Source organism: Zea mays, chromosome 1, assembly GCF_902167145.1.
Source record: "Zea mays cultivar B73 chromosome 1, Zm-B73-REFERENCE-NAM-5.0, whole genome shotgun sequence".
Lineage (NCBI taxonomy): Eukaryota > Viridiplantae > Streptophyta > Magnoliopsida > Poales > Poaceae > Zea > Zea mays.
The window spans coordinates 258155005-258175934 of NC_050096.1; the positions used below are offsets into that span (position 1 = coordinate 258155005).

Sequence of the window (20930 nt, forward strand, 5' to 3'; positions counted from 1 at the left end):
CCTTTTGCCATCTAGAGTAATAAACACAAGTAGAAAAACTTATTCAGGTTTGTGTATTCCGTTGGCGTACACGCATAGACACGTAGTGCTTTTATATTTCAGCATTAGCTGGTGTCTGATTATGCTTCATATGCACTTCGCAGCTCCCGGGATTTGAACCATAATTTATAGAAACAATATATATTGAAACCGTAGCGATGCACGGACAACTAACTAGTTTAAGGTGAAATACAAGATATTCGTCGTCGATTGGAGTTTTTGCTGCTCAAAGGCTTTTCTAGACCACGTACCCTCCACGACTCGACCCCTCTCTAGCTAGTTTGTTCGAAGGCAAGATATGGGACTAATTTATTGGTTTCTTATGTCGAGAATTCCAAAACATACAAATCCATGTCACAAAAAAACGAATCTACACATGCAACACGAGTAATTAATAAGAGACTTAATATAGTGGTTGTTAGATTTAATAGACATATGACCTCATACATTATTTTATTTTATTATAATGTTAGACATATATTAAAAATGTCTGAGGACGCTCATGGTTCTTGAAATGTCTAAGGTCCTTATGACTCTGGAGACGTCCGAAGCGTATTAAATTTTATGACGTTTACCCAAATTCTGATCATAACTAGGTATGTGCCCGTGCGTTGTCACAAGAGCTAAAAGTTAGTATAAAACATAAATACGGAACGACAAACATCACTATGATATAAAAAAACAGTGTGATAAAATATTATTGTACCACTAATATTATATTAACGATATAAATATATAATATTATTATAAATACACCAACTCACGGGCCTTGAGAAATCAAATTAGCTATGTAACATAAGTTATGTAAGTTGTTTCAACAAATGTCTTACTCTGGTGTTCTCCTCAGGCCCACCGTACATAGAAACAATTTCTTTGAACTCCAAGTTGACAGTTTCACATATGATACATTGCTTCCCCTCGCTCCACTGCTTTCAGTAACTCTATGAGTATTGGAAACTGCAGTTCGTATTGTGCCTACAAAGAAAGCATGGAATAATTTAAGACGAGATCTACTACATGGTATTCTTGTGTAAGTACTAACTACAAAGAATACAATTCTCTAATAGAGAATTAGAGATTCACTCTTTGCAGAAACAAATTTTCTGAATATTCAGTTAAGTGTTTGATGTGGGCGTCCTTACAGAAATTACAACGAAACAAAATGAAATCTGTGTACTTGATTAGCTGATTGCGGTAAACAAGTGATCAACAAAATTTAGAGCTGGGTGATGAAAGACATGCTCCTAGACTGTAAAGCAAACATTTCTAAGCGACCTGATCAATGATGAACTTGTAGTTGCACTTGAACCTTGCTCTGGTCTCTGCCTCAGGTGCAGCCATCAGCTTCCCTACCCCGCCATTGCTGATCCCTGACACTATAGCAACCAGTGTCGTGGTGTCCAGATTCACCAGCTCCCTCGATTCCTTCCACATCTTCTCCATAAAGACAGCAAAGGATCCCTAGAAACCCAAAAGCTCTTCCTCATCATCACTTACCTCGTCCACCGCGACGTCTGATCGAAGCAAAACCTCGCTAGCACCCTCCACGACATCAATCTCGAATGTCGTGAAATTCCTGAGCTCCTCACTTGAGTCCAAGCTGATGACAACCACCCGTGCTCATTCTCCTCGTCGGAGTCACTGAAAGGGAATTAGGCTTACACCTAGTTCCTAAATAATTTTGGTGGTTGAATTGCCCAACACAAATAATTGGACTAACTAGTTTGCTCTAGTGTATAAGTTATACAGGTGCCAAAGGTTCACAACAAGCCAATTAAAAAGACCAATGTTGGGTTCAAAATAGAGAGCTAAAGGCTTCCCGGAAGGCTCCCTGGTTTGGCGCACCGGACTGTCCGGTGTGCCACCGGACAGTGTCCGGTGCACCAGGGGACTTCGCGCTGAACTCCTCAGCCTCGGGAATTTTCAGAGCCGGCGCGCTATAATTCACCGGACTGTCCGGTGTACACCGGACAGTGTCCGGTGCTCCAAGAGGACGCGGCTCTGGAACTTGGCAGCCTCGGGATTTCGCAATGGCTGCTCCGCTATAATTCACCGGACATGTCCGGTGTACACCGGACTGTCCGGTGTAACTGCGGGGCAACGACTACTTCGCGCCAACGGTCACCTGCAACAGCAATTAATGCGCGCCAGAGCGCGCATAAGTCAGGCACGCGCGTTGTGGCGCACCGGACACTCTACAGTACATGTCCGGTGCGCCACCGGACATCCAGGCGGGCCCAGAAGACAGCGCTCCAACGGTCGGAACCCAACGACTTTGGTGACGTGGCTGGCGCACCGGACATGTCCGGTGTACACCGGACTGTCCGGTGTACACCGGACTGTCCGGTGCACCATACGACAGTCAGCCCACCAAACGGCTAGTTTGGTGGTTGGGGCTATAAATACCCCCAACCACCCACCATTCATTGCATCCAAGTTTTCCACTTCTCAACCACTTACAAGAGCTAGGCATTCAATTCTAGACACACCAAAGAGATCAAATCCTCTCCAATTCCACACAAGGCTTTAGTGATTAGCGAGAGAGATTTGCCGTGTTCTTTTGAGCTCTTGCGCTTGGATTGCTTCTTTTCTTTCTCACTTGTTCTTGTGATCAAAACTCCATTGTAATCAAGGCAAGAGGCACCAATTGTGTGGTGGCCCTTGCGGGGAAGTTTTGTTCCCGGTTTTGATTTGAGAAGAGAAGCTCACTCGGTCGGAGGGACCGTTTGAGAGAGGGAAAGGGTTGAAAGAGACCCGGTCTTTGTGACCACCTCAACGGGGAGTAGGTTTGCGAGAACCGAACCTCGGTAAAACAAATCCTTGTGTCACACTCCTTATTTGCTTGAGATTTGTTTTGCACCCTCTCTCGCGGACTCATCTTTATTTCTAACGCTAACCCGGCTTGTAGTTGTGTTTATATTTGTAAATTTCAGTTTCGCCCTATTCACCCCCCTCTAGGCGACTATCAATTGGTATCAGAGCCCGGTGCTTCATTAGAGCCTAACCGCTCGAAGTGATGTCGGGAGATCACGCCAAGAAGGAGATGGAGACCGGCGAAAAGCCCACTACAAGCCACAGGAAGACTTCATCGGAAGAGTCCCGCAACAAAGGGAAGGAGAAGAAATCTTCTTCACACAAAGAGAAGAAGGAGAAATCCTCCTCCCACAAGCCGCATCGGAGTGGGGACAAGAAAAACAGGATGAGGAAAGTGGTCTACTACGAGACCGATTCTTCATCAACATCCACCTCCGGCTCCGACGCGGCATCCGTCACTTCTAAGCGCCAAGAGCACAAGAAGTATAGTAAGATTCCCCTACGCTACCCTCGCGTTTCTAAACATACACCTTTACTTTCCGTCCCATTAGGCAAACCACCAACATTTGATGGTGAAGATTACGCTAGGTGGAGTGATTTAATGCGATTTCATCTAACCTCACTCCACAAAAGTATATGGGATGTTGTTGAGTTTGGTGCACAAGTACCATCCGTAGGGGATGAAGACTATGATGAGGATGAGGTGGCCCAAATCGAGCACTTCAACTCCCAAGCCACAACCATACTCCTCGCCTCTCTAAGTAGAGAGGAATATAACAAGGTGCAAGGGTTGAAGAATGTGAAGGAGATTTGGGATCTACTCAAGACCGCGCACAAGGGTGATGAACTCACCAAGATCACCAAGCGGGAAACGATCGAGGGGGAGCTCGGTCGCTTCCGTCTTCGCCAAGGGGAGGAGCCACAAGATATGTACAACCGGCTCAAAACCTTGGTGAACCAAGTGCGCAACCTCGGGAGCAAAAAGTGGGATGACCACGAAGTGGTTAAGGTTATTCTAAGATCTCTTATTTTCCTTAACCCCACTCAAGTTCAATTAATTCGTGGCAACCCAAGATATACACTAATGACCCCCGAGGAAGTTATCGGGAATTTTGTGAGCTTTGAATGTATGATCAAGGGCTCAAAGAAGATCAACGAGCTTGATGATCCCTCCACATCCGAAGCACAACCGGTGGCATTCAAGGCGACAGAGGAGAAGAAGGAGGAGTCTACACCAAGTAGACAACCAATCGACGCTTCAAAGCTCGACAATGAAGAGATGGCTTTAATCATCAAAAGCTTTCGCCAAATCCTCAAGCAACGGAAGGGAAAGGATTACAAATCCCGTTCCAAGAAGGTTTGCTACAAGTGTGGTAAGCCCGGTCACTTTATTGCTAAATGTCCATTATCAAGTGACAGTGACAGGGATAACGACAAGAAGGCAAGAGGATAGAAAAGAAGAGGTACCACAAGAAGAGGGGCGGCGATGCCCACGTGTGTCGCGAGTGGGACTCCGACGAGAGCTCCACCGACTCCTCCGACGACGAGGACACCGCCAACATCGCCGTCACCAAGGGACTCCTCTTCCCCAACGTCGGCCACAAGTGCCTCATGGCAAAGGACGACAAAAGGAAGAAGGTTAAATCAAAATCCTCCACTAAATATGAATCTTCTAGTGATGATAGTGCTAGTGATGAGGAAGATAATTTGCGTACCCTTTTTGCCAACCTTAACATGGAACAAAAAGAAAAACTAAATGAGCTAATTAGTGCCATCCATGAAAAGGATGATCTCTTGGATTCCCAAGAGGACTTCCTAATCAAGGAAAATAAAAAACATGTTAAAGTTAAGAATGCTTATGCTCTAGAGGTAGAAAAATGTGAGAAATTATCTAGTGAGCTAAGCACATGCCATGACACTATTGCCAACCTTAGAAATGAAAATGCCAAATTAATTGCTAAGGTTGATTCTCATGTTTGCAATGTTTCAACTTCCAATCCTAGAGATGATAATGTTGTCTTACTTGCTAGGATTGATGAATTGAACATTTCTCTTGCTAGCCTTAAAGTTGAAAATGAGAAATTGCTTGCTAAGGCTAAAGATTTTGATGCTTGCAATATTACTATTTCTAACCTTAGAAGTGAAAATGACATATTACATGCTAAGGTTATAGAGTTAAAATCTTGCAAATCCTCTACATCTATTGTTGAGCATGTTTCTATTTGTGCTAGATGTAGAGATGTTGATATTAATGCTATTCATGATCACATGACTTTAATTAAACAACAAAATGATCATATAGCAAAATTAGATGCTAAAATTGCCGAGCATAACTTAGAGAATGAAAAAATTAAATTTGCTCGTAGTATGCTTTATAATGGGAGACGCTCTGGCATCAAGGATGGCATTGGCTTCCAAAGGGGAGACAATGTCAAACTTAGTGCCCCTCCTAAAAGATTGTCTAATTTTGTTAAGGGCAAGGCTCCCATGCCTCAGGATAACGAGGGTTACATTTTGTACCCTGCCGATTATCCCGAGAGCAAAATTAGGAGGATTCACTCTAGGAAGTCTCACTCTGGTCCTAACCATGCTTTTATGTATAAGGGTGAGACATCTAGTTCTAGGCAACCAACCCGTGCTAAGTTGCCTAAGAAGAAAACTCCTGGTGCATCAAATGATCATGACATTTCATTCAAAACTTTTGATGCATCATATGTGCTTACTAACAAATCCGGCAAGGTAGTTGCAAAGTTTGTTGGGGGCAAACACAAGGGCTCCAAGACTTGTGTTTGGGTACCCAAAGTTCTTGTTTCTAATGCCAAAGGACCCAAAACCGTTTGGGTACCTAAAGTCAAGAACTAAACTTGTTTTGTAGGATTATGCATCCGGGGGCTCAAGTTGGATACTCGACAGCGGGTGCACAAACCATATGACAGGGGAGAAGAAGATGTTCTCCTCCTACGAGAAAAACCAGGATTCCCAACGAGCTATCACATTCGGGGATGGAAATCAAGGTTTGGTCAAAGGTTTGGGTAAAATAGCTATATCCCCTGACCATTCCATTTCCAATGTTTTTCTTGTTGACTCATTAGATTACAATTTGCTTTCCGTATCTCAATTATGTAAAATGGGCTACAACTGTCTCTTTACTGATGTAGGTGTCACTGTCTTTAGAAGAAGTGATGATTCAATAGCATTTAAGGGTGTGCTAGAGGGTCAGCTATACTTGGTAGATTTTGATAGAGCTGAACTCGACACATGCTTAATTGCTAAGACTAACATGGGCTGGCTCTGGCATCGCCGACTAGCACATGTTGGGATGAAGAATCTTCATAAGCTTCTAAAGGGAGAGCACATTTTAGGATTAACCAATGTTCATTTTGAGAAAGACAGGGTTTGTAGCGCATGTCAGGCAGGAAAGCAAGTTGGAGCCCATCATCCACACAAGAACATCATGACGACCGACAGGTCGCTTGAGCTACTCCACATGGATCTATTCGGCCTGATTGCTTACATAAGCATCAGCGGGAGTAAGTATTGTCTTGTAATAGTGGATGATTATTCTCGCTTCACTTGGGTGTTCTTTTTGCAGGAAAAATCTCAAACCCAAGAAACCTTAAAGGGATTCTTGAGACGAGCTCAAAACGAGTTCGACTTAAGGATCAAGAAAATTAGAAGCGACAACGGGACGGAGTTCAAGAACTCTCAAATCGAAGGCTTCCTTGAGGAGGAGGGCATCAAGCATGAGTTCTCTTCTCCCTACATGCCACAACAAAATGGTGTAGTGGAGAGGAAGAATAGAACTCTATTGGACATGACAAGGACCATGTTTGATGAGTACAAGACTTCGGATCGGTTTTGGGCCGAGGCGGTCAACACCGCCTGCTACGCCATCAACCGGTTATATCTACACCGAATCCTCAAGAAGACATCTTATGAACTCCTAACTGGTAAAAAGCCCAATATTTCATATTTTAGAGTCTTTGGTAGCAAATGTTTTATTCTTGTTAAAAGAGGTAGAAAATCTAAATTTGCTCCTAAGACTGTAGAAGGCTTTTTACTAGGATATGATTCAAACACAAGGGCATATAGAGTCTTTAACAAGTCCACTGGACAAGTTGAAGTTTCTTGTGACGTTGTGTTTGATGAGACTAACGGCTCTCAAGTAGAGCAAGTTGATCTTGATGAGATAGGTAATGAAGAGGCTCCATGCATCGCGCTAAGGAACATGTCCCTTGGGGATGTGTGTCCAAAGAAATCCGAAGAGCCTCCAATTGCACAAGATCAACCGTCCTCCTCCACGCAAGCATCTCCACCGACTCCAAATGAGGATGAAACTCAAGTTGATGAAATAGAAGATCAAGCAAATGAGTCACCTCAAGATGACGGCAATGATCAAGGGGAGATGCAAATGATCAAAACAAGGAAGATGAAGAACAAAGGCCGCCACACCCAAGAGTCCACCAAGCAATCCAACGAGATCACCCCGTCGACACCATCCTCGGCGACATTCATAAGGGGGTAACTACTAGATCTCGTGTTTCACATTTTTGTGAGCATTACTCTTTTGTTTCCTCTATTGAGGCACACAGGGTAGAGGAAGCACTCCAAGATTCGGATTGGGTGGCGGCGATGCAAGAGGAGCTCAACAACTTCACTAGGAATGAGGTATGGCATTTAGTTCCACGTCCTAACCAAAATGTTGTAGGAACCAAGTGGGTTTTCCGCAACAAGCAAGATGAGCATGGTGTGGTGACAAGGAACAAAGCTTGACTTGTGGCCAAGGGATATTCACAAGTCGAAGGTTTGGATTTCGGTGAAACCTATGCACCCGTAGCTAGGCTCGAGTCAATTCGTATATTATTGGCCTATGCTACTTACCATGGCTTTAAGCTTTATCAAATGGACGTGAAAAGTGCCTTCCTCAATGGACCAATCAAGGAAGAGGTCTATGTTGAGCAACCTCCCGGCTTTGAAGATAATGAGTACCCTAACCATGTTTATAAACTCTCTAAGGCGCTTTATGGGCTCAAGCAAGCCCCAAGAGCATGGTATGAATGCCTTAGGGATTTTCTTATCACTAATGGATTTAAAGTCGAAAAGGCCGATCCTACTTTATTTACTAAAACTCTTGAAAATGACTTGTTCATATGCCAAATTTATGTTGATGATATTATATTTGGGTCTACTAACGAGTCTACATGTGAAGAATTTAGTAGGATCATGACACAAAAATTCGAGATGTCTATGATGGGGGAGTTGAAGTATTTCTTAGGATTTCAAGTAAAGCAACTCCAATAGGGCACCTTCCTAAGCCAAACGAAGTACACTCAAGATATTCTAAGCAAGTTTGGGATGAAGGATGCCAAACCCATCAAGACACCCATGGGAACCAATGGGCATCTCGACCTCGACGAGGGAGGTAAATCCGTTGATCAAAAGGTATACCGGTCAATGATAGGTTCTTTGCTATATTTATGTGCATCTCGACCGGATATTATGCTTTCCGTATGCATGTGTGCAAGATTCTAAGCCGACCCTAAGGAAGCTCACCTTAAGGCCGTAAAACGAATCTTGAGATATTTAGTTTATACTCCTAAGTTTGGGCTTTGGTATCCTAGGGGATCCACTTTTGATTTGATTGGTTATTCGGATGCCGATTGGGCGGGGTGTAAAATCAATAGAAAGAGCACATCGGGGACTTGCCAGTTCTTGGGAAGATCCTTGGTGTCCTGGGCTTCAAAGAAGCAAAATTCCGTAGCTCTTTCCACCGCCGAAGCCGAGTACATTGCTGCAGGCCATTGTTGCGCGCAATTGCTTTGGATGAGGCAAACCCTGCGGGACTACGGTTACAAATTAACCAAAGTTCCTTTACTATGTGATAATGAGAGTGCAATCAAGATGGCGGATAATCCCGTTGAGCATAGCCGCACTAAACACATAGCCATTCGGTATCACTTTTTGAGGGATCACCAACAAAAGGGAGATATCGAGATTTCTTACATTAATACTAAAGATCAATTAGCCGATATCTTTACCAAGCCTCTTGATGAACAAACTTTTAACAAACTTAGGCATGAGCTAAATATTCTTGATTCTAGGAACTTCTTTTGTTAATTTGCACACATAGCTCATTTATATACCTTTGATCATGTCTCTTTCATGTGCTATGACTAATGTGTTTTCAAGTCTATTTCAAACCAAGTCATAGGTATAATGAAAGGGAATTGGAGTCTTCGGCGAAGACAAAGGCTTCCACTCCGTAACTCATCCTTCGTCGTCGCCCCGCGCATCTCTCCATCTTTTTGGGGAGAGTTCAAAGCAAAAGGACTTCGTCTTTGGTACAATCTTCACTCATTTATTTATGACCAAAGGGGAAGAAAGTACTTCAAGGGCTCTAATGATTCCGTTTTTGGCGATTCATGCCAAAGGGGGAGAAAGTATGAGCCCAAAGCAAAAGGACCGCACCACCACCTAATTTTAACCTAATTTTAAAAAAATTGGAGATTTTCAATTGGTAAATTTCAAATTGGTATCTTATTGTGTTCAAAAGGGGGAGAAAGTAGTATTTCAAAAATGATATATCAAAACCCTCTTGAACACTAAGAGGAGGATCTCATTTAGGGGGAGTTTTGTTTAGTCAAAGGAAAAGCATTTGAAACAGGGGGAGAAAATTTCAAATCTTGAAGATGCTTTGCAAAATCTTATTCATTTGCCTTTGACTATTCACAAAAGAACTTTGAAAAGAATTTACTAAAGAATTTGCAAAAACAAAACATGTGGTGCAAGAGTGGTCCAAAATGTTAAAAATGAAGAAACAATCCATGCATATCTTGTAAGTATTTATATTGGCTCAATTCCAAGCAACCTTTGCACTTACATTATGCAAACTAGTTCAATTATGCACTTTCATATTTGCTTTGGTTTGTGTTGGCATCAATCACCAAAAAGGGGGAGATTGAAAGGGAATTAGGCTTACACCTAGTTCCTAAATAATTTTGGTGGTTGAATTGCCCAACACAAATAATTGGACTAACTAGTTTGCTCTAGTGTATAAGTTATACAGGTGCCAAAGGTTCACAACAAGCCAATTAAAAAGACCAATGTTGGGTTCAAAATAGAGAGCTAAAGGCTTCCCGGAAGGCTCCCTGGTTTGGCGCACCGGACTGTCCGGTGTGCCACCGGACAGTGTCCGGTGCACCAGGGGACTTCGCGCTGAACTCCTCAGCCTCGAAAATTTTCAGAGCCGGCGCGCTATAATTCACCGGACTGTCCGGTGTACACCAGACAGTGTCCGGTGCTCCAAGAGGACGCGGCTCTGAAACTTGGCAGCCTCGGGATTTCGCAATGGCTGCTCCGCTATAATTCACCGGACATGTCCGGTGTAACTGCGGGACAACGACTACTTCGCGCCAACGGTCACCTGCAACAGCAATTAATGCGCGCCAGAGCGCGCATAAGTCAGGCACGCGCGTTGTGGCGCACCGGACACTCTACAGTACATGTCCGGTGCGCCACCGGACATCCAGGCGGGCCCAGAAGACAGCGCTCCAACGGTCGGAACCCAACGGCTTTGGTGACGTGGCTGGCGCACCGGACATGTACGATGTACACCGGACTGTCCGGTGCACCATACGACAGTCAGCCCACCAAACGGCTAGTTTGGTGGTTGGGGCTATAAATACCCCAACCACCCACCATTCATTGCATCCAAGTTTTCCACTTCTCAACCACTTACAAGAGCTAGGCATTCAATTCTAGACACACCAAAGAGATTAAATCCTCTCCAATTCCACACAAGGCTTTAGTGATTAGCGAGAGAGATTTGCCGTGTTCTTTTGAGCTCTTGCGCTTGGATTGCTTCTTTTCTTTCTCACTTGTTCTTGTGATCAAAACTCCATTGTAATCAAAGCAAGAGGCACCAATTGTGTGGTGGCCCTTGCGGGGAAGTTTTGTTCCCGGTTTTGATTTGAGAAGAGAAGCTCACTCGGTCGGAGGGACCGTTTGAGAGAGGGAAAGGGTTGAAAGAGACCCGGTCTTTGTGACCACCTCAACGGGGAGTAGGTTTGCGAGAACCGAACCTCGGTAAAACAAATCCTTGTGTCACACTCCTTATTTGCTTGTGATTTGTTTTGCACCCTCTCTCGCGGACTCATCTTTATTTCTAACGCTAACCCGGCTTGTAGTTGTGTTTATATTTGTAAATTTCAGTTTCGCCCTATTCACCCCCTCTCTAGGCGACTATCAGTCACCAATGAACTCCTCGAGCAAGTCAGCCTCCACGGCCTCGAACCCCTTGGCTAGCCCCCGCGCGATATCCACGCCGACACCACGAGAGAAGTGAAAGTCGCCTAGAGGGGGGTGAATAGGCGAAACATGAAATTTACAAACTTAAACACACACTAAGGTAGGGGGTTAGCGTTAGAATTAAATTCAAGTCCAAAAGAATATCTCTCTTGCTAGGAGTTGCTCAAGGATTGCGGATGACGTATGGGAGCCAACTCAAATTCACACTAGCAAGGAAACGTTAGAGAGGGAAAACAAATCAAACAAGAATCAAGGCAAGTGAACATGATGATTTGTTTTACCGAGGTTTGGTTCCAAATAACCTAGTCCCCGTTGAGGAGGTCACAAAGACCGGGTCTATTTCAACCCTTTCCCTCTCTCAAACGGTCACTTAGACCGAATGAGCCTTCTTCCTTAATCTCACGGGTCACTAAGACCCCGCAAGGACCACCACACACTTGGTGTCTCTTGCTTCGCTTACAAAGCACTTGAGAATAATAATAGGAAAAGAAAAAGGCCAATCCAAGCGACAAGAGCAACAAAAGAACACAAAACACCCTCTCTCAAGTCCCTAATGGAATTGAGTTGATTTGGAGGCTTAGAGAGGATTCAATCTATTTGATGTGTCTTAGAGTGGAGTCTTTTGCTATTGTATTGAATGAGATGTTTGGAATGCTTGGATGGATATGAATGAGGTGGTTGGGGGGTATTTATAGCCGCCAACCACTTCCATAGTCGTTGGGAAGGCTGCTGGCGATGGGCGCACCGGACAGTCCAGTGCGCCACCGGACAACCACTGTGCACTGTCCAGTGCGTGCCACGTCAGCCCAACCGTTAGGGTTTGGAGCTGGTCGACCGTTCGAGCTTTTGTCTTCTAGCTGCACCGGACAGTCCGGTGCCCTCTGACTTCTGAGCTCTGACTCTGTCGTGGCTAGAGATGGCAATGGGTACCCGAAACCCGAAACCCGATGGGTTTTTACCCCATTAGGGTACAGGTTTGGGTCAATTTTCATACCCATGGGTTTGTTAATGGGCATAAATCTGTACCCAGTGGGTTTATGGGTACGTGTTTGTTCCTATAGTACCCAAACCCGTGAACCCGTGGGTTTTTTAAACCCGACCAAAACTAGTGCATATTGTCATTTTATTTTATAAACGAACAACAAACTTGTTATTCCTTATTTACTTCATAATTTTTATCAATTGGTGAATGTATCAGTAGTCGGCGAGAGTGTTGCTTGCTTGATATTATAGTTTTTACTAGCGTTATATATGTGGTGGATGGATAACTTAGTGCAAGGTCACTTATTATTTGTATTTTATTCTCTCTACTAATAATTTTTATACCAAATCATGAACTCGTTGTTCATTACATAGATTTTGGATCATGATATAATTAATCATTACAATACTTATTGATTATGAGAAGAACAAGTATATTGGAGATGAAACCCGCGGGTAACCCATGGGTACCCGTTAACCCGATTGGTACAGGTTTGGGCAAAATCTCAAACCCGTCATGGGTACGGGTTTTTAATGGGCATAGATATTTTTCACGGGTACGGGTTTGGGACGGCAAAACCCAGCGAGTTTGTACCCGTTGCCATCTCTAGTCGTGGCACTGTTCATCCTGTCAGAGTCGACCGTTGGTCCCAGAGAGCCGGTGCTCCACTGACTCACCGGACAGTCTGATGGCACACCGGACAGTCCGGTGAATTATAGCGGAGCGCGCCCCAGAATTTCCGAGAGTGGCTGGTTTGGAGTTGTACGCCCTGGTGCACCGGACACTGTCCGGTGGCACACCGGACAGTCTGGTGCGCTATTCTTCAGCACACTCAAGTTCTTTTGCTCCAATTAAATTGTGTCCCTAACTTGATTTTTTTCTTGGTTTATGTTGAACCTTATGCACCTGTGATACATGAATTCTAGACAAACTAGTTAGTCCATGTGTTTGTGTTGAACATCAACCATCAAAATTAATTATAGGAAATGGTTAACTTAATTTCCCTTTGAAGAAGACTACAAGCAGCTTCTCGGGCCGCGTAGCGGGCGGGGCACCGCCCGCGGCTTCTAGCGCCGCCGCGAAGCAGGCACAAACACCCCCGGGCGCTATCGACGAGGGGAGGGCGGCACGGGCCCTCGACGAATATGTGGAGTGTGGTAGGGCACAAGCAGGGGGTGAAGAGGTTGCCAGATCCTAGATCCGTGTTGGACGCACGACGCGAAGGGTGCAAGCAGTCCGGTTGTCGAGCTCGTCGCCACGGGCACCGGTGACTAGCCATCGAGCTCAACCACCACCAGGCAGCAGCATAAGATAGGAGGGAGCATCAGCCGCCGCCAGGGATTGCGGGGCGTGACGGCCGCAAAGCCACGCCGTCGGGGATTGAGGGCCGAGGGTTTTGGGGGAGGGGCGTAGGAGGGGCTTGGGGTGTGGGTCGGCATGGCGGGATGTGCGGCTAGGACGGAGTTGCCGGGGTGGGAGGAAGATGATGGGGCTGCAGGGGACCGGGGGGCACTAATGGCGGAGAGCGGGCGCTGATGGTGGAGAGCGGGGGCGCGGGGGCACAGTGAAGATGTGGTGGACGCCCTCATTAGATTTATATAGGATAGTAGAGAAATGAGAGATCATCATTTACAATTATATACTATGTGATTTTCTATTCTTTTTATTAATCAGCATATATGACCTATTATGTCTAAGCGTTTAAATTAATTAATAAATCAAAATATGTAAGTATGCATCTAATGCTGGATTTTGTGTGCTGCATTTAAATTGAAAAATTGGTATCCAAATCGTATTCAAATCTGAATTCATAATTTGAAAATATAGGGAAAATATAAAAGAAAAGAAACAAAATAGAAAAAAGGAAAAGGGAGAAGCTACCGTGTCTTGGGTCTTAATCCGCAGCCGTCCCGATCCCCCTTCCACACAGCCGGCCCACTCCTATTCCCTCCCCTTTTCCTTTTCTGGCGTCGCTGACTGGCGGGGGCTACTGCCTAAGCCCACTTACACCGCGTGCGCTTGGTAGCTATCTCCCTGACAGGCGTGCCATGTTGGCCGAGCACCTTTGTCGCACGTGCATACATCTGCAGCTGACGTGTTGGCCTAGTTCCTCAGCCTTCATTCTCTTCATCGCACCGAGCATAGAACCAAATTGCAGCGAGCATCGTGGACGTAATAAACTTGAATCTGCCAGCTGGAGATTGTTACAGTCGAAAGGCTAGCTATAAAACCGAGGCACCAGGATCGCCTCGCCATCTCAAGTACCATGTGTGCCACAACCAAACACAAGCACCCTTAGCCACGAACAAAAACGAGCAGGGAGAGAGAAAGGTGGGCGACACTAGTGACCTTCGCCCTCAGCTCTTGGGGACGTTTCGGCTGTGATCGTTGTTGGGGGGTTTCGTTAAAGCATGACGGGCGTCTCGGCGAAGGATTTGAGGCAGTGTCCAGGAGGAGAAAGAAGAATTGCTTGTCGAAGTACACTCCTCCCCGTAAAACCACATGCAATGTGGGTGGAGTGTCTGCGTGATCTAATCGCAGGTAAGAAACACGCCAACCCCTTCACCTTCGACTGTGTAGCGTATAACACTTCTTCGGGGAGGTATTTGCGGTTCTGCGACGCTGGCCATGTGTGCACCGATGGGCATCGACGCGACAACAGGCAAATCATTGCCTGTGTTGGCCATTGGTGAGAGAGAAACGAGAATGTGGGGGTCTCTAGCCATTAGATTAGAAAGTTGCGGTGGAGATCTGGTTTCTCGTACCGGTTCGACGAAAAGCGATCTGAGCCATGGATCGGTGGATGGACGACATATGAACTAGAATTCTCAACTAGGACCGTAGATGCGAGATCTGAGGCTCAGAACTGGATACTGATTTGATGAATCCATGTTCTAATCATGACTGTCCATGTCCGATCGAGTGTCTATGAGTTGAGAATACCCCTTCGCCTAGTAAAATTTACAAAAGAGACCCTGTAAATAAAAGAATCAACTCGTTGTCCCAGTACAGTTATAAGAGATTTAATCTAGAGCATCAAGAAGCTTGAGCGCTCTCTCATGATCATCATAGGGTAATTGTGCCTTGTTGGCACGCATCTTGTTCACGATGGACTGGAACCAAGAAAACATAATGTCTATGGTCTCTCCAGCCAACTAAACAAAGTTCTCATACTCTCGCTGATACGTCTCAAAGAGTCTGGTTTTCACATGATCTTTGCCCTCATGGAATTTCTCAAGGGTGGGCCAGATTTCGTGAGCCATAGCCAAATGTCCAACTCGCTCAAACTCACCCAGCTAGAGGCGAGAACAAAGCATTGCGTGCTTTGTTGTTCGAATCATGAAACTTCACTTGAATTAGAGTGATTCGTTCACTTGCAGCATTGAACGCAACATCGAGGCAAATCTCTCAAACTCGATATCCAATACTTTGAAGAAACACATACATGCGAATCTTCTAGTATAGGTAGTTGGTCCCATCAAAGAACGGTGGCTTGCCAACACCATGTTCCATGTCGCCTATGTGGATTTCAAACCGATTAGGGAAGGGAAATCCTTAACCGGATCTGATACAAATTGTATAACCGGTGAGGCAACAAAAGGAGGTGAATGGGAGCCACTAATAATTCTCGACTTGCGAGTACGTGACTTTTGAACCCAAAGTCCAACCCAGAACCCCTCTAGGGACTCAAAGCAGAAGATCAGAGTTCAGTGCAAACCGATGTAGTTTGACTAAACAAAAATCCTTCAAAACAACATACCTCACTTCCTGTAAAAAATCAGAGCAAGGAACGCAAGAAAGTCCGAGCAACAGTGCCGATCTCGTGTCCGGCAGTGCAACACACACAGGCGACAATGTCGGGCACTGAAAAATGCCTAAGAAGTTATCAAACTTCACAAAAAGTCTGCGCGAGGTAGAAGATGGTTACTGGTGAAGTATGAACCCAAACAAACCAAAAATCAAAGCGTAGATTAGTAAACCCGAGAGATATGGAGTTTAGTTGGGGTTTTCTTAAAACGAACCCAAATGAGAATCAACTCGGATCATGACCAAGAACAGCACCATGAGGGCGTATGTTGTGATCCAAAGAGTCTATATCCACACAAGTCAATCCCCAACATCACCGATGTCACAAGAACTCGAAGGCTCTCCACAAATCCACAAGAGAAGGGGAAGGGAGAAACCAAGAACACAAAACTTCATAATTTCAGCTAGGATACAAAACTGAGATTGAGAAGTGACAAAACCTATGGGCCGTACCGGTGATCCTTCCTCAGATTAAACTTGAAGATCACAAACACAGTCGAAGTACAAAATCACTATGGATCCTTGGCTAAAAACTAGAGTCGTCTAGAGATGGGAAATATGAGTGCTAAAACCCTAAGCCAAAACAAATGACAGCAAAGTCATACTAGACTAACCAGCCATTTCCTCTATTTATAGAGGGTTATTTTTATTTCCTAAACTAGCCCTATTTACATAGAGTCTATGCACTCCATTGGGTGCGAAATAGACCATCTCCTAAGTTTTTGATCTAACGGCCACACACTCTACACGAAGTTGCTTCGCCTCGATGCACCCTTCACTGTGATGTCATGTGCCCTCACTGATTCTCTCTTGAACCGTCGCCGCCGAGTTTTGAGGCCCAAACCCAGCAAAACCCACCATCCGTAGCGCAGGGTGGTTTTGAGGCTCAAACACCAAACCACCGTGAGTATCGCACCGCGTGCACGTCCTCCACAACCAGACGCATGTCCCACCAGTCCTCGACCACGTCCTCGTGCGAGTGTTAGCCACCACGGTTGGTTACCCGTTTGCTCCGGCCCGTCAGCCAAGACCCAACGCTCGTCCTTCACCGCTCCCAGTCCATCAGCACGAGCCCGCATGACCTTCACCTTAGCCGCCGACCACCGTATCTATGCTCCACATCTACACACCACAAGCGGACCGACATGGTTGCACATACATAATCTCACACTCTGGTCAGTCCACTGACTACCCCAGAGTGCTATCCGTTGATAATCACTCATCATCAATCCAAACCACAAGGGAGAAGTCAACCTTATGTTCGCACAAAAGCAAGTGTAAATAGGAGTTTCAAATATCACTTGCATCCAACACAAACCAATAAGTTGTATAACCTATTTCCTGTTGGTTTATCGTATTCATCAAATCAGCAACCATCAAGGACATGGTCACAAATTAATTTGACAAATATGGCTACAATATAGAAGCAAATCCATATCCCAAATGTGATGGCTACAGTATAGAAGCAAATACAGACATGGTTGTGCTTACCTTGTGCGTGTAGCACGATAGCCCAGTTCCTCGGATGCTCTTCGCTGAGGCAATATAGTGCTGCGAGAACTAGTGATGGGTGGGTGGAGGAGAAGTGGTGATGAGAATGGCTAACGACGGAGAACTGCTGATGGGAGCGGCCGACGACGGAGAACTGTGGGGGCAGTTGGCGGTAGACAACTAGTGATGGAGGCAGGCGGGTGGAACAAGAGTTGGGTGGACCGGGAAAAATGTCGATGTGATAGATGGGACCGACGACGATTATTTTAGGGCAACCAAAATATTCCCTGTTTGTAGATACAGATGATGGAGATTTGAGGGATATAAAAAAAGATGGAAGAGGTTCAAAGGATCCGTTGGAGGTTTCATTATTCACTTTTTCCTTAAATTTCTGTTTAAGGAGGATTTTAAGGGACTTTTAGAGATGCTCTAACCAGCTAAAAAATATTATTTCACACGTTCATGTCATTATCTCACGAAACATGTGTACGCAAACGTGCAGTAAGCAACTCCGACAAGGCGACAAGATGAAACATGTTGTCATTGACATGATGAGCTAGTTTTACGAGCTTAAACAAACAGATAGATAGATATATGCTCGAAAAGCTTGTTTTAGGTAGGCACGTCACCAGCTGACCTTCTTTACAACGCCCCCCCTTTTTGTATCTCCTTCAATTATTTCGTGGATTAGAATTAGAGGCTTGAGAGAACCGGCTACCTAGCTACTTTGCCGGCACTTTGAGTGGAATGGACACGATTACAGGCTGCTAGCTGGCACATCGGTATACACAGAGCACGCACGTGTGCGCCATGAAATCAATCCCATGGAAAGGAAGAGCAGGCATTGCAATGCAGTGTCGGCAGGAGGGCCATGCAGAGAGATGAACCCGAAACGATGCAATGCAATGAATGATTAATCGTTTCTCAATTGAAGGAATCCATGGTGAATTCAATCTACATAGAGAGAACTGCAACTGCCTAGCTACTTCCTCCATCCCAAACTATAATCGAAGCTTCGTCGTCGGGTGCGCGCGCGCGGCCACACCCACACCCATGCCCAGGTGATCCATTCCAGCGGAGCATAGCATAGCATTCGGCGCTTCCTGCGACCTTCGTGTCGGGTCGTCTCTCGTCTGCTGTCTGTCCCACCCGCACCCGCCGATCCAGATTCCGTACCGTACGCTAGCTAGCTGTCCGGCGCAGCCCGAGCGTGCCACGTCGTGCGTCCGGGGGGAGCGATAGCATGCTCCCGGCCTCGAGGTAGGATGGAGGACGCGTCCTATAAAAAGCAGCAGTCGCAGTCTCACTCTCACACATCACGAGCTTTCTCGAGCTCCACCGGCAGCCAAGCTACGTGTTCCCACCCTAGTCTACTCTAGCGGCCCTTGTCCTGCTGCTTGCCTTGCTTGCGCCTGTGATACTGAGCGGGAGATGGAAGCGTACGCGGCAATGGCGTCGCCGCCCACGAAAGGCATGGGCGTGGACAAGCTCAGCTACGAGATCTTCTCCCTGCTCGAGAGAACGTTCCTCCTCGGCCCCGGCACGCCTCCCCGGGCGCTTCTGGACGGCGGGCGCGTGCGGGTACTGGCGATCGACGGCTGCGGCGCGGGCGCCGAGGACGCGCTCCTGGCCGCCGCCGCGCTCGCGCGGCTCGAGGCCGGGCTGCGCGACCGCACCGGCGACCCGGACGCGCGCGTGGCCGACTTCTTCGACCTCGCGGCTGGCGCCGGCGCGGGCGGAGTGCTCGCCGCGATGCTGTTCCTGAGGGGCGCCGACGGCCGGCCGCGGTACACGGCCAACGAGGCGCTCGCGTTCGTGGCCGGGAGCATCGGCGGGAAGGGCTGGGGAGGCCGCCGGCGCGGGCCGTGGGCGAAGCTGTTCCGCGGCGCCGCCCGCGGCGGGGACCGGTCGTTCTTCCGCAGCGCGTTCGGAGACGCGACGCTCAGGGACACCGTGGCGCCGCTCCTCGTGCCGTGCCACGACCTCGCCACGGCCGCGCCGTTCGTCTTCTCCCGCGCCGACGCCGTCGAGAGCGACAGCTTCGACTTCCGACTCCGCGACGTGTGTGCCGCCACCTGCGCCGCGGGTGGCGCGCTCGCGAGCGTGAGGTCGGTCGATGGCGCCACGGCCATCGCCGCGGCGTCCGGGGGAGTGGCGGCCATGGGCAACCCGGCCGCGGCGGCCATCACGCACGTGCTCCACAACAAGCAGGAGTTCCCCCTCGCCACCGGCGTCCAAGACCTCCTCGTGCTCTCCATCGGCGCCGGTGCCTCGGCCACCGTCTGCGACGGGTCCAGCACGCCCATGCCCGCGCGTTCTCCGTCGCCGCGGGAGCTGGCGCGCGTCACCGCCGAGGGCGTCGCGGATATGGTGGACGAGTCGGTGGCCATGGCGTTCGGAGACGCGTGTGGATGCAAGTACGTGCGCATCCAGGCCCGCAAGGCGCCGGCGCCGCTCCACGCGGCAGCGGGAGCGATGCTTGCGCAGCGCAGCGTGGAGTCGGTGCTGTTCCGGGGGCGAAGGCTGTCGGAGCGGACCAACGCGGAGAAGGTGGACGCGCTCGCCGCGGAGCTTGTTAAGGAGCAGGAGCGGCGGCGGCACAGCCCGCTTCCGAACGTAGCCATAAAGCAGGTGGCCACGCCGCGGCTGTCGTCGGCGACCACGACGTCGTCAGGCACCGCGACGGCAAGGACCGCATCGACGATGCCGTCGCCGGCGTCGTGGGATTCTCGTCGATAGTTGAGTTAATTAGGGCATGTACAATGCTTAGACAGTTGCCGTCTGTAAGCGCTTAGAAGTTCGCATATAGATAACATAATAGACAGTGGGTTGTCTGTTTACACTGTCTACGTAGTTTTAAATTTGTATAATGTCTTTTATTGCTATAAGAGATCCCATGTATAAACTGTCTTTGTTACTATTGTGTTTCTTATTTATGAACTACAATAAAATAAATGAATTAGGAATAAAAGAAAAAAATTAAAATATATATTATCATTTGTAATTTAAATGAATTGGGCATCGACACTTGAATCAGGTTCGTTTGACATTGTGGATGGATGTATTGGGTTAGATTGAGAGAAAAAAAATCAAGAATGAACTGAAACAACGAGATCGGAGAAGCATATGGGGAGGAAAAAAATGACGTGCACAGGAGCAAATTCCACTGTGCCGCCCGCGCAAAAGCTCTCGTGCGTAGCTAATCCGCTGTTGCTGCCGACTCGCTCTACAACGGTTGCTTCGTCCGTCGCTTGGTTCTTGGAGCACGGGACAAAGCCGTCGCCTCATGAAACGACGACTGCACTCTCTCTTCTCTAATTGCTGTCCATGTAGGATTATTCTCTTTAATGTTAGCTCTTAGAGACGGCTAATTAAATGCCGCTGTACATGCCCTTAGGCCGTGACGCGATGACGAGTTTTTGTTTTCAAATGCATGCCACTAAAACGATGGTACAACAGTGACCTGTGTGTTCTTTTGGATAACGGGTCA

At 47.1% G+C, this 20930-nt stretch overlaps 1 protein-coding gene and 1 pseudogene across 1 annotated transcript; one reads left to right on the plus strand and one right to left on the minus strand.

The window, feature by feature from the left end:
- Positions 1 to 839: 839 nt before the first annotated feature.
- Positions 840 to 13581, minus strand: LOC103645467 (uncharacterized; annotated as a pseudogene).
- A 4851-nt stretch (positions 13582 to 18432) lies between these two features.
- On the plus strand, positions 18433 to 20427 carry LOC103643703 (patatin-like protein 3). Its single transcript, XM_020546829.3, has one exon. The coding sequence runs from the start codon at positions 18872 to 18874 to the stop codon at positions 20177 to 20179; it is 1308 nt and encodes a 435-aa protein (XP_020402418.1). The 5' UTR covers positions 18433 to 18871; the 3' UTR covers positions 20180 to 20427.
- Positions 20428 to 20930: the final 503 nt, after the last annotated feature.

Bases quoted from the DNA above. Each gene is read 5' to 3' on its own strand.
- LOC103643703 (XM_020546829.3), top strand. From the start codon at position 18,872: ATGGAAGCGTACGCGGCAATGGCGTCGCCGCCCACGAAAGGCATGGGC.